At 38.7% G+C, this 14,233-nt stretch overlaps 1 protein-coding gene across 2 annotated transcripts in view; it reads right to left on the bottom strand.

The window, feature by feature from the left end:
• The window catches only part of SLC35F2 (solute carrier family 35 member F2), a 58,427-nt gene that overhangs the window by 6,127 nt on the left and 38,067 nt on the right, over positions 1–14,233 (bottom strand). Inside the window, exons 2-5 of one of the 2 annotated variants that reach the window (XM_070384280.1) lie at positions 8,244–8,418; positions 5,600–5,727; positions 3,763–4,282; positions 492–651 (exon numbers count right to left, since the gene is read on the bottom strand). In XM_070384280.1, the coding sequence (XP_070240381.1) occupies positions 492–651; positions 3,763–3,882 (280 nt within the window). In that variant the 5' untranslated portion in view covers positions 3,883–4,282; positions 5,600–5,727; positions 8,244–8,418. The remainder of the gene's footprint in view (positions 1–491; positions 652–3,762; positions 4,283–5,599; positions 5,728–8,243; positions 8,419–14,233) is intronic. The other variant, XM_070384279.1, reaches the window with a different exon arrangement.

Below are 14,233 nucleotides of genomic sequence, written 5' to 3'. Positions count from 1 at the left end.
AAGGAGACACTGAAGTCGCTTGCAGATTGGGGAAATTCATAGACCTTATTTGGATTTTATAATATGAACTATCTCAACCTTGACATAAAGAATATCAAAATGTTCTCATCTACAGAGTAACTGAAATAGAAGTCATTTAGTGAACACAATGTCTCCTTTTTGATGGAAACAAAATCTACAGTAGGGTTTCCAGCAACTAATCTAAATGTATGGGCCAAAAGAAGATTATTGCAAATATATAAAGAAAGTTCTCTCTCAGGACACAGAACAAACTAGTGTGACAAAAAGTAAGGACTCTGGGCAGGTAGGAACATAGACTGCTTTGTTGAAGTGGTCATAGTAGCAGAAGCAAACAAATCTGAAAATAAAAATTTTAAGATAGGTAATCAGGACATGTTCTCTGCCGTTTACTTTATCTTTGCAAAATAAAAGTGAAGACATAAGCAAACTGTCTTCTGTGACTACACCAGAAACAAGTAACACAGTCTCACCTGTATTGTCTTCCCTCCCTGCTAATATGTCTGCACCAACCATAGTTCCTACACCCAACAGACAGACAGCCACAGCAATGAAGTGGATCACTCTGTATCTTGCATAAAGAACAAACCACGAAAGAGCCATCAACACAGGAATCCCAAAGCAATCCAAAAGCTGCATGAAAGGAGAAATAAATACCTTAAAATATCTCTCATTAGTGAAAAGATGACTAATAACAGAAATCGGTGTTTATTGAGCATTTATTATTGCCAGCCCTGTACTAAATGCTTTATCTGGATGAACTCATTTAATCCTCACAAGAACTCTATGAAACTGGAACTTCAACCTCCGTTTTATCCGTGAGGAAACCAAAGGCACAGAGAGGTTAAATGAGTTGCCCAAAACTACACAATTAAAAGTTTGGGAGTCAGTTGATGAACCCAGGAATTCTGCCCAACGGCCTATGCAATTTACTTCTGTATTCTCACTTGTGTTTGTCCTTAAGTCCAGTAGACATGTACCAATTCAGTCAATAAATATTGAAGTACGTGATATGTGGGAGACACTAATGGAGGAGGTGGAGTGTAGAGAACCAGAGAGGTACAGAGTGGAGGGTTTAGAAACTAGACAGAGAAAAATAGCATAACCAGTGTTTAACTGCAGTTGGGCTTAAGAACAACAGAAAGAGCAGGTTATTATGAGAAAGCAAACAGACACCGTTTCCCTGACAAAGTGTCCAACCCCACCATGTAAGACAGATACTTGCTCACAGCAAATACTCTCGCTCATCTTCATCATATACTCCTCCACCACCTGTTGATCCTGGGTCCAGAAAATACTTGCTACACCCCTGATATTGCCAGTCTGAAAGGCAGGGGGATTAAGAGTGCCAAAATTATAGTAAATCCAAACTCTTTGCAAGATAAAGGAAAAAGAGATTTCATTCATTCGATTCTCAAAGGCACACATTTGTAGACTGCATTCAAGGATAAAATATATTCCTTTTACTAATAATGTTCCTGATGTTGCTATTTGATTGCTCATCCTGTTCTTTTTTTAACCTTGTCCCTGATGTGCTCTGTATCTATTTAGTCTAGGACAAGGCAGGCCCCTAAATCTCAGCAGCTTGTTTGATCCTGTCCACAGTTGTTTACTGATTGCCTTTCATTGCAATGTCAGGTATAGGCACGGGCACTTTGCCTTCTGTTATTTATTCCATCTATAGAACTCTAATCTCTTAAGTGCTTTATTGAGCCTGCCTGAATAACAAACCATTAAACGATGCAAATGATAATAGCTTGTCCTGGAAGATACCAAAAGAATCTAGCCATAGTGAAGTAATAAAATCGAAACTATATTTCTTAGACAAAAAAAGTAGACAAAAATCACTCTAAAAACTATCACAGAAGACTCTCTATCCTCAAATTGTGTCTTAAAATCAAACTTAAACCTTCTCTATTTTTACCATTTTTGGTGGGCAATGACTGGCCATATAAAGGAGGCACCTACATCTTGGTAAGAGCTCCCAAGGCCTCAGGCTCCAGCCCTGCCATTGACCAGCTGTGTGATCTCCAGCTAGTCAGCTCTTGAGTCAAAATCTGAAATCAAGAAGTCAGACCAAATGATCTCATGGTACCTGGCCACTCTAAAGTTCCATGACTTCTAATCTGGTATCTATTACAGTCAGTCATTTATCTAAACTGAATCTTATCAAAATGTATTCCTGGTGACAGATGCCTTCTGCTTGATGCTTTTAGTTCTAAGAGCCATCTATTTAATTTAACCTTTAAAAATTATTGGCTAGATTTCTAATTTAAAAAAATAGATATGCAACAAGCAACAAAGGTTTACTGTGTGACATGGGGAACTATAGTCAATATCTTGTAATAACCTATAATGGAAAATAATTTCAAAAATAACATGCGTATAAATGAATCAAACACCAAAAAAAATTCTACTTTTTGAAATTAAGTAATGTTTATCTTTTTGCCAGGTTCTCTAAATGTCCTATGAACATCTAATAACAACATATGAGATACAAAATTTTAAATATATTTGTGTAGGATATGATTAATACAAATTAATTAAATATAAACCTATTATATTTAAATTATTAATGACATCATTCAAGATGCTCCTATTCTTATTTTTTCTGCACTTGATAAAATATTCTCAGAGAAATGTTAATATGTCTCACTATGATTATATTTTTTTCTTTTCCTTTATATTTCTTCTGATTTTTCCTTTATGTATCTTTGTTTCTTTGTTGATAAGATATCTAATGGTTTATGATATCTATCTTCTTTGTGAATTGCTCCTTTTATCATTAAAAATATTCATCTTTGCTTTAAAAAAATTATTATATAGACATAAGAAGTAAGAACCTAGAATGAGGGGGAAGGATGGATATAAACATGAATCAGACTTTGTTAGTGATACAATGGAGTATACTCTATAGAGAAGAAAATGAAATCAAATTAGGCCTTTGAGAAGGGGCTTTGAAAAGGATGCATTCTAGAAATAACACAGCACCATGAGAGAAGCTGGCTATGGGTAGGGAATGTGTAGATGTGGCAAGTGAAATGAGAAGTAACATGAGTGGAAAGCTAGGCCAGCAATGTGACACACATCATGAACCACTGCATTAGTATTTACAATTACAGAATCCTTGAAGGAAGAGAATCCTTAAGAAAGAGGTTCCAAGACCATCCAATTATACTTCCACCCTCTCAGGGGGAATTCCCTGGTGGTTCAGTGGTTAGGACTCTGTGCTTCCACTGCAGGGGCACTGGTTCCATACCTGGTTGGTAAACTAAGATCCTGCATGTTGTGTGTCTATAAAGAAACAAACAAGCAAACTTCCACCCTTTCAGATTAACCAGACTAGAGGTTTACTCAAGGAGATAATCTGATTGAAGAATTCCAATGGCAGGCACTCTTCACTGCTGGAAGGAGGTTTAGTTGTTAGATGCACTTGTTATAATATGGCTTCCTAGGACCATAAGTACTTAATTTTTGACAACCAAATGCTTAGGTTTTTCTAAGAGGCTAGGATGAAAGAAATTGTTTGAGATTAGTTTAAGGCATGAACTTTAGTCATAAAACCTCAGTGTAAGTATTTTGCTTAGCTCTGTTTAGACCTGTACCAATTCAAAACTTCTAATCATCATCTGTCACAGATCAAAATTTCTGGAAATTATAATCAAGCAATTAAATTGTGTGTGAGATCACAGGTAGATGTGACTAGAAAAATGCCATTTTCTGTATTTGTTGTTGTTTACTCACTAAGTTGTGTCTGACTCTGCAACTCCATGGAACGCAGCATGCCAGGCTTTCCTGTTCTTCGCTATTTCCCAGAGTTTGCTCAAACTCATGTTCATTGAGTCGGTGATGCCATGCAACCATCTCATCCTCTGTCACCCCCTTCTCCTCCTGCACTCAATCTTTCCCAGCATCAGGGTCTTTTCCAATGAGTCGGCTCTTTTATATAGAGTACATTTTCTATATACTTACACTCTTATTATTCATTGCTAAAAGTACACTTAATACTATTTGTGATGAATGAATCTTCTAGGTAACTCCTGGTTTTAATTTCTATGAAATTCTGAGTTTTTCATGTGCCTCTTATGATGTCTGTCTTACAAAAGATTTCCTATCTTTCCCACCAGGCTCCTCTGTCCATGGGATTTTCCAGGCGAGAATACTGGAGTGGGTTGTCATTTCCTTCTACAGGGGATCTTCCCGACCCAGGGATGAAACCCGCGTCTTCTGCTTGACAGGCAGATTCTTTTTACCACTGAGCCACCTGGGAAGCCCAGAGGACAATGCTTAGCACAGTATTAAAAAGCATTCTGGTAATAATAGCATTTAATGCATATTCACATCAGAAAAATACTGAGTTTCATTAATCATTCATCTTTCTCTTTAAATCTTCAATTTTTCATGTTCCTTAAATTTGGAGATAAGACCATCTCTGTTTTATAGGAAAAAGTGAAGCAACAGGAATTCTCTGGCGGTCCAGTGGTAGAGACTCTGTGCTTTCACTGCTGAGAGCACAGGTCCAGTCTCTCCTTGGTTGAGAACTAAGATTCTATAAGTTATACAGCACAGCCAAAAAAAAAGATGCATCCAAAGTCATAAATTCAGGGACCTCCCTGGTGGTCCATTGGCTAAGACTCTGCGATTCCAATGCAGGGAGCTCAGGTTTGATCCCTGATAAAGAAAATAGATACCACATGCTGCAACCAATTTTTTTTTAAGTCATAAATTCAGTAAACTGTGAAGTCTAAACCTGACATGGGAATCTATTTTACTTTCATCTCCATTTACAACACATTTTATTGTTAGCGATAAGGAGTCAGTGTTACGATACATCCCACAGTTTGCTAACGTTAAGACAACTCTTTTCTTTTTTTAGGGTGTGTCACATAGCTTGCTGGATCTTGGTTCCCCGATCAGGGATCAAACTCAGCCACAGCAGTGAAAGCCCAGAATCCTAACCACTAAGGCCACCAGGGATCTCCCTAATGTTAAGACAACTTAATCAGTCGTCCTCAACTCCACCATGTTGAAAAGCACTGCAATGTAGGAACATTTTTCTTTCAATCTAATGAGAATAACCTAGAAAAGGAATAGATATAAGTTTTACTTTTGGCTACCACCTTTACCCAAAATGTCTAATGCCCTCTTAGACAACAGACAACAAAAAGACAACAACCTATTTGTTGTCTTAGATATCCACTCTACTTGTAAGACTCCAACTTTTCTGGGACACAATAGTATATTCACTTTATATGCCATTTTTAAGCAACACACAGAATAGAACTCTTGCCAATATCACAGCATTGATTGCCAACTAAGTATTTATGTTTACTTGGTAGCAACTGTTCTATTCATCTATAGCATTAGCAGTTTGGGAACAGATTAACTTCTACATGTTTTCACTAATTTCAGGAAGCCTTTCTCATTAGCAAACATGCTCCACTGGAAAACAGATAGCATCCACTGTTTTTAGTTTTTTTCTGAGTGAACAGGTTCTTAGGCAAATTAGCTGAGTACATATGAGTTCAGATTCCTCTCTTAAAGTTAAAAAATCCAAACTGGTCAGAGGACTCCTTCTTACCTGGACACTGGTTAGAGTTGTGTACTGGTATGCTCTGACAATCAGGTAATTAGCTTCTACATCTGCTAGTCCAAGCAGGATGTACTTCCACCATTTCTTTTTCAAGATGCATAAAAGATTATCACTACCTGGTTAAAAGAAATCTAGATTAGGACACGTTACTTGAAAATTATTCCATGCATGTTAATCTAGAGATAGTGAAAGCTAGTGTTTCTGCTGGGCTGTGCTTGGTCGCTCAGTTGTGTCTGACTCTGTGTGACCCTACAGACTGTAGCCCACCAGGCTTCTCTGCCCATGGGGATTCTCCAGACAAGAATACTGGAGTGGATTGCCATGCCCTCCTCCAGGGGATCTTCCCAACCCAGGGACCGAACCCAGGTCTCCTGCATTACAGGCACATACTTTACCACTATGTACATTGAACATGGTCCCTCCTAATGTCCATTACTCATAACTCAAACTCCTGCAACAGCTCAGCAGTCAGTCAGATTTTTTTCTAGTATGAGGCCCAAGCTAAGGTGTCATCATAGACCAAGTGCTCAATGAAAACACCAAAGATAAAGGAAGTAAGAGTGGTTAAATTTGTTGAATTCCTTTTTCTTTCCTACTGCAACAGAAATATAACATCCAGATCATCCTAGGAAATGAAATGTGTGTCTTATAAATTTATCAAACAGACCAAAACTCTGTTTGTGGTCATTCTTTTGGAAAAGATCTGCTTTCAACAGGAAATTAAGCCAGTGGTAAGTTTGGAAAAACAACTTAGTGGCATCTAAATTCTATTTATTCAAGTTAACTGTGAATCAATTCTTTGGAGAATCTAGCATCACAAGGAGATATAGAGTTGGCAGATATACAAGAAGGCTTTATGGGTAAGATAACCTGCAAAGAAATAAAGGTAGAGAGAATCATAGTCAAATTCTGTTATTGTTGTCACTCAGTTGTGTCTGACTCTTCACAACCCCACGGACTGCAGTACGCCAGCCTTCCCTGTCCTTCACTATCTCCCAGAGTTTGCTCAAACTCATATCCATTGAGTCCATGATGCCATCCAACTATCTCATCCTCTGTTCCCCGCTTCTCCTCCTACCCGCAATCTTTCCCAGCATCAGAGTCTTTTCCAGTTAGTCAGCTCTTTGCATCATGTCACCAAAGTACTGGAGCTTCAGCTTCAGCATCAGTCCTTCCAATGAATTATTCAGGGTTGATTTCCTTTAGGATTGACTGGTTGGATCTCCTTGCAGTCCAAGGGACTCTCAAGAGTCTTCTCCAACACCACAGTTCAAAAGCATCAATTCTTCAGTGCTCAGCTTTCTATATGGTCCAACTCTCACATCCATACACGACTACTGGAAAAACCATAGCTTTGACTATACGAACCTTTGTCAGCAAAGTAATGTCTCTGCTTTTTAATATGCTGTCTAGGTTGGTCATAGTTTTTCTTCCAAGGAACAAGTGTCTTTTAATTTCATGGCTACAGTCACCACCCTCAATAATTATCATTAAATCCCAACTAGCAGGAATATCCTGAAAACACAGTCTTCCTAACATGAGATAGCATGGAAGGCATCTATTAATAATAACCATCCCTTGCGGGATTTCAATGACTTATTTATGTATCATTTTTTTAGTGGTAAAGAATCTGCTAGCAATGCAGGAGACAGGGGTTCAATCTCTGGGTCAGGAAGAACCCCTGGAGAAGGAAATGGCAAACCACTCCAGTATTCTTGCCTGAGAAATCCCATGGACAGAGGAGCCCGGTGGGCTAAAGTCCATGGGGTCGCAAAGTCAGACAACACTTAGCAACTAAACATAATAATAACAATCCCTTAGAGGGACTTCACTGATACATTTACAAATCATACTGACTTCCTAAAGGCCAGTTCTTACAGAGAGGAGCAAATTCTGGGGCTATTAACCACGACACACCAGTTCTATTTCCAGCTTCTACAGCTCTTGCCAAATTTGGTGCTTTCCCCTTAGGATATTTTCCCCTTCTCATAATTGGTTTCCACTTTCTTTCAAAAGTAAGTTCTTTATCCTGACATATAGGAATACTGTTGATGTATTAATGTTCATATTAAAACCACCACACTTGTAATTTTATCACATGCTTTAAATGTGATTAAAATGGTAGTATTCCACCCTCCCAGTCTGGGTTACCCATTGTCTTTACACTCTTGAAATCAATCTTGTGATAAGATGTTAATTCCTTGTTTTGTTTCTCTCACATTTACAGGCAGTGGTGCTCTACTTAGCATTCTCCACTTAGCTGGAAATATGTATTTTGGAAAGTGAGGTTCTTAACTTTTTAGGTGTTTTTAATACTGTCTTTTAAATTGATCAACCACAGGCGAGAAAAAAGGTGTAACTTATAATGGCATTTACTTTTTTTTTTTTTTGACAAATCCTATGTTACAGGTTGATGCTACTCATTTTAATAAACAATTTCAGAGAGCTATACATAAATCTCTAGTACTAACTTCATAGAATTCGGGGGTGTCATACCTTTCTAGTGACTTTTATAAAAAAAAGCAGTAGTTTCCTGTTCTTGGTTTTGGTTTGGGCTCATGTTTTATTTTTTGAATGTATACAGCCAAATATTTTTACGAAGATAATTTGTTAAAAAGGTAATTTGACATACCTGATTGAAATGCCAGCATCACTGTATAAATTAGAAACAGCAAACAATAGTTGATAAAGCTCTGAAGCATGGGGTATTCACTTTATATCTTTCTGCCAAATACTGGCTGGTGATGGCTGTCCCACATATACACAAGGATAACATCTGACCTAAGGCAATTGTTTTCAAAATATTCCTGGAAAATAAAGGAGAAAATAAGAGTTACTGGTAAATAATTTATGTATTTCACACGCACACACACACTTTTTTAGGGCTAAACAAAAAGGAAAATGCTAATAATTCCAGGTGACTATTTATTTCATTGTATCACTTACTTCATATGCACAAAAAGTGTTGGATTTTCAGCGACTATAATTTTATTCTCTTTTATATTTCTAACTTCTCCCACAAAAATACATATTCCCCCAGTTCACTGATGATCTATTTAGAGATCATCTTGGTTACTTAGTAGCAGTGGCCACAGGACTGGAAAAAATCAGTTTTCATTCCAATCCTTAAGAAAGGCAATGCCAAAGAATGCTCAAACTACCCCACAATTGCACTCATCTCATATGCTAGTAAAGTAATGCTCAAAATTCTCCAAGCCAGGCTTCACCAATATGTGAATCATGAACTTCCAGATGTTCAAGCTGGTTTTAGAAAAGGCAGAGGAACCAGAGATCAAATTGCCAACATCTGCTGGATCATGGAAAAAGCAAGAGAGTTCCAGAAAAACATCTATCTCTGCTTTATTGACTATGCCAAAGCCTTTGACCGTGTGGATCACAGTAAACTGTGGAAAATTCTGAAAGAGATGGGAATACCAGAGCACCTGACCTGCCTCTGGAGAAACCTGTGTGCAGGTCAGGAAGCAAAGTTAGAACTGTACATGGAGCAACAGACTGGTTCTAAATAGGAAAAGGAGTACATCAAGGCTGTATATTGTCACCCTGCTTATTTAACTTACATGCAGAGTACATCATGAGAAATGCTGGGCTAGAAGAAGCACAAGCTGGAATCAAGATTGCTGGGAGAAAGATCAATAACCTCAGATATGCAGATGATGCCACTCTTATGGCAGAAAGTGAAGAAGAACTAAAGAGCCTCTTGATGAAAGTGAAAGAGGAGAGTGAAAAAGTTGGCTTAAAGCTCAACATTCAGAAAACTAAGGTCATGGCATCCTGTCTCATCACGTCATGGCAAATAGATGGGGAAACAGTGGAAACAGTGACAGACTTTATTTTTCTGGGCTCCAAAATCACTGCAGATGGTGACTGCAGCCATGAAATTAAAAGATGCTTGCTCCTTGGAAGGAAAGTTAAGACCAACCTAGACAGCATATTAAAAAGCAGAGACAATACTTTGTCAACAAAGGTCTGTCTAGTAAAGGCTATAGTTTTTCCAGTGGTTATGTATGGATGTGAGAATTGGACTATAAAGAAGGCTGAGGGCCGAAGAATTGATGCTTTTGAACTGTGGTGCTGGAGAAGACTCTTGAGAGTCCCTTGGACTGCAAGGAGATCCAACCAGTCCATCCTAAAGGAGATCAGTCCTGAATATTCATTGGAAGGACTGATGCTGAATCTGAAGCTCCAATACTTTGGCCACATGATGCAAAGAGCCGACTCACTGGAAAAGACCCTGATGCTAGGAAAGATTGAGGGCAGGAGGAGAAGGGGATGACAGAGGATGAGATGGTTGGATGGTATCACCGACTCAACAGACATGAGTTTGGGTAAACTCTGGGAGCTGGTGATGGACAGGGAGACCTGGCGTGCTGCAGTTCATGGCGTTGCAAAGGGTCAGACACGATTGAGCAACTGAACTGAACTGATTACTTAGCTATGTCATGTATTATTTGAATGGTATCTGTGTTATTTTTTAAAACTCAACTTTAACTCTAGTTTTAAAGTTTTTCTGTTCATTAAATGTTTAACAGTTTCTTATCCTTTCATTCTCCCAGAGACTTGGTTTCTTCAACTAGAAGCAGAGACTTTCAGTGTTACCTACATGTTAGAATCACAGAGCTTTTAAAAATATTAATACCCCAGATTGCACCTCAGACCAATTATATTGTCACCTCGAGGGGTGGGTCCAGGGATCAGTGATATTCAGAGCTCCCCAAGTAATCCCAAAAGCAGCCAAGACTGTGAATCACCACTTCAGAGATGCGTACTTTGTATCCAGAGTAGAATAAGATCTAGAGCCTACCCTTCTGCATTTTAAAAGAGAAGTACCTTAGCAACCAAATAAAAATTGCAGAAAGCAAACCACACAAACCACTTTTTTTCATTACAGAAAGCAATCTTATAACAGTGGTACAAGTGAAAAAGGGCTGAGAGAGCACAGAGGTTAATTCTGAATGAGGGAGTTAGAAGGCAGAGGGAAAACTGAGAAAAGTTTTATGGAACGGATGATTTTTCAGTTAGACTTGGATGTGTATAAGAGGTTTCTAGAGGAAGAAGTAGGGAGAAGGGAATCCAAGAAGTAACTGTAGGCCCAAGTGTAGAAGCACAAACATGCAATGGTAGGTTCTGGAAGCAAGTGGTCTATGCCTAGGGCACAAGTGCAAAGAGCTGTGGGCAAGAAGCCTGGAAAAGTAACTGGAGGCCAGGCTGTAAATGGTAACTCTGGTGACCAAAAGGCGGACCAAAGGTTAGAAAATCAGTATAAAGATCCATGGCTGAGCTAAAGCTACAGCAATATGGATGTTAAGTAGAGAATGATATGAAAGACTCACAGAGCCTACTGATCCATTGTATCTCAGGTGAGTGAAGTGAAAGTTGCTCAGTTGTGTCCAACTCATTGTGACCCCATGTACTGTGCAGTCCATGGGATTCTCCAGGCCAGAATACTGGAGTGGGTAGCCTTTCCCTTCTCCAGGGGATCTTCCCAACCCAGGGATTGAACCCAGGTCTCCTGCATTGCAGGCGGATTCTTTACTAGCTGAGCCAGAAGGGAAGCCCAAGCATACTGGAGTGGGTAGACTATCCCTTCTCCAGCAGATCTTCCTGACCCAGGAATTGAATCAGGGTCTCCTGCATTGCAGGCGAATTCTTTCCCAACTGAGCTATCAGGGAGGACGTATTAAAAATGATACCTGGGTTTCTAGACTAGACAACTGGATGGATATGAGGTTGCCGACCAAGTCAGGGAATATAGGATGAGATGTAGGTTTAGGAAAGGGAGAGTATGAGTTCAGTGTGAGAGCACTAGAAGTTGAGGTGGCTGGAATGTCTAAGAAAAAAACATTAAGACATTTGTGACAGGCAGACTCTAAGATGGCCACAGTGAATCTGTTTCTGGATAGCTCTGTTCTGTGTAATCTCTTCCATTTGAACATGAGTTGGATCTTTAATTTGACTCTAACCATTAGAATTCAAATAAAATAATGGGATACCAGACTGTACAACACAGAGAATACACCCAACATTTTATAGTTACTACAAATGGAGTAAAACCTTTAAAAATTGTGAATCATTACATGGTACAGCTGTAATTTATATACTATTGTACATCAACTATACTTCAATATAAAAAAAAAACCCAGGCTGCCACTTCCATGAATACATTAGATGAGGTTATAACTTCCATCTTGCTAGCCAACTCTACTGATTCTCTTCCTTACTGGTTCTAATCAAACAAGCTGCTATATAAAGAGGCCCACATGGCAAGGAACAAATGGTGGCCTCTGGTCAACAACCAGTAAGGAATTGAGACCCTGAGTCCACCAGTCTCCAAGGAAATAAATCTCACCAACATCAACACAAGCTTGGAAGCATTTTCTCCCCAGTCGTGGCTTCAGATGAGACTCCATCCCTAGCCAACATCATGACTGCAGCCTTATGAGAGATCTGAAGCGGAGAGCAGAGCTAAGCCGTGCCCAAATGCCTCATCCATCAAAACTATAAGATAACAAGTGTATTGTTTTAAGCCACTAAATTTGAGGCAATTTGTTATACAGTAGCAAGAGATAAAAAATACAAAGTTGAAACTCTGAACTTCAGAAAGACTGTATCTATATCTGTTTTGCTCTCCACTACATATCCAGTGCTAGCACTTTGCTGTCACTCAATAAATATTTGTCAAGTGAATGTAAATAGATAAAGAAATTACCAGATATGCCCAAACATATGGTCACCTCAAATATAAGACACTTTCCCACTTGTCCTATGAAGTGTAATAGTCGAAGAAAGACAACACATTACGAAAGTGCCATGATACAGAAACTAAGAGTACAAAAATATTTTAAGAAAGATGATATCAACAATACAACAGCCAAAACCTAAAGAGACAGAAAAAGGGTCATCATGGCTAAACAGACACAGTTGAAATGGCAAGCTGGAAGCTCCTAGATAGCTTGGAAAGAAAGCTTTTTGTTAGTGGTAGTAACTAAAGTCAGATTTCAGTGGGCTGAGTGAGTAGAATATCAGTAAATTAATGCACCAAAATTTCTTGCCAAGAGAATGCATTGGTCATAACAAACACTCTCTTCCAACAACACAAGAGATGACTCTACACAGGGGCATCACCAGATGGTCGATACTGAAATCAGATGAATTATATTCATTACAGCCAAAGACTGAGAAGCTCTATACAGTTAGCAAAAACAAGACTGGGAACTGACTGCGGCTCAGATCATGAACACCATACTGATTTCAATAAAATTCAGACTTGAAGAAAGTAGGGAAAATCACTAGGCCATTCAGGCATGACCTAAATCAAATCCCTTATGATTATACAGTGGAAGTGACAAATAGATTCAAGGGATTAGATCTGATAGAGTCTCTGAAAAACTATGGACAGAGGTTTGTAACACTGTACAGGAGCTGGTGATCAAAACCATCCCCAAGAAAAAGAAATGCAAAAAGGCAAAATGGTTGTCTGAGGAGGACTTACAAATAGCTGAGAAAAGAAAAGAAATGAAAGGCAAAGGAGAAAAGGAAAGATATACCCATCTGAATGCAGAGTTCCAAAGAATAGCAAGGAGAGATAAGAAAGCCTTCCTAAGTGATCAATGCAAAGAAATCAAGGAAAACAATAGAATAGGAAAGACTAGAGATCTCTTCAAGAAAATTAGAGATACCAAGGGAACATTTCATGCAAAGATGGGCACAATAAAGGACAGAAATGGTATGACCTAACAGAAGCAGAAGATATTAAAAAGAAGAGGCAAGAGTACACAGAAGAACTGAACAAAAAAGGTCTTAATGACCCAGATAACCATGATGGTGTGGTCACTCACCTATAGCCAGACATCCTGAAGTGTGAAATCAAGTGGTCCTTAGGAAGCATTACTACAAACAAAGTTAGTGGAGGGGATGGGATTCCAGCTAAAGTAATTCAAGTTCTAAAAGCTGATGCTGTGAAAATGCTACACTCAATATGCCAACAAATTTGGAAAACTCAGCAGTAGCCACAGGACTGGAAAAGGTGAATTTTCATTCCAATTCCAAAGAAAGGCAAGGCCAAAGAATGTTCAAACTACTGCACAATTACAGTCATTTCACATGCTAACAAGGTCATGCTCAAAATACAAGCTAGGCTTCAACAGTATGTGAACCAGAGAACTTTCAGATGTTCAAGCTGGATTTAGAAAAGGCAGAGGAACCACAGATTAAATTGCCAACGTCTGTTGGATCACAGAAAAAGCAAGGGAATTCCAGATAAACATCTACTTCTACTTCATTGACTACATTAAAGCCTTTGACTGTGTGGATCACAACAAATTGTGGAAAATTCTTCAAGAGATGGGAATACTAGACCGTATTGCCTGAGAAACTTGTATGAAGGTCAAAAAGCAACAATTAAAACCAGACATGGAACAATGAACTGGTTCAATATTGGGAAAGGAGTACATCAAGACTGTGTATTGTCACCCTGCTTATTTAACTGATATACAGAGTACATCATGTGAAATGCCAGTGTGGATGAATTGCAAACTGGAATTAAGATTGCCAGGAGAAATATCAATAACCTCAGATATGCAGATGATACTACTCTAATGGCAG

Source organism: Bos mutus, chromosome 15 (genome assembly GCF_027580195.1).
Source record: "Bos mutus isolate GX-2022 chromosome 15, NWIPB_WYAK_1.1, whole genome shotgun sequence".
NCBI lineage: Eukaryota > Metazoa > Chordata > Mammalia > Artiodactyla > Bovidae > Bos > Bos mutus.
Note: the sequence above shows the minus strand (reverse complement) of the source record. Positions and strands in the feature narration are given on the sequence as shown.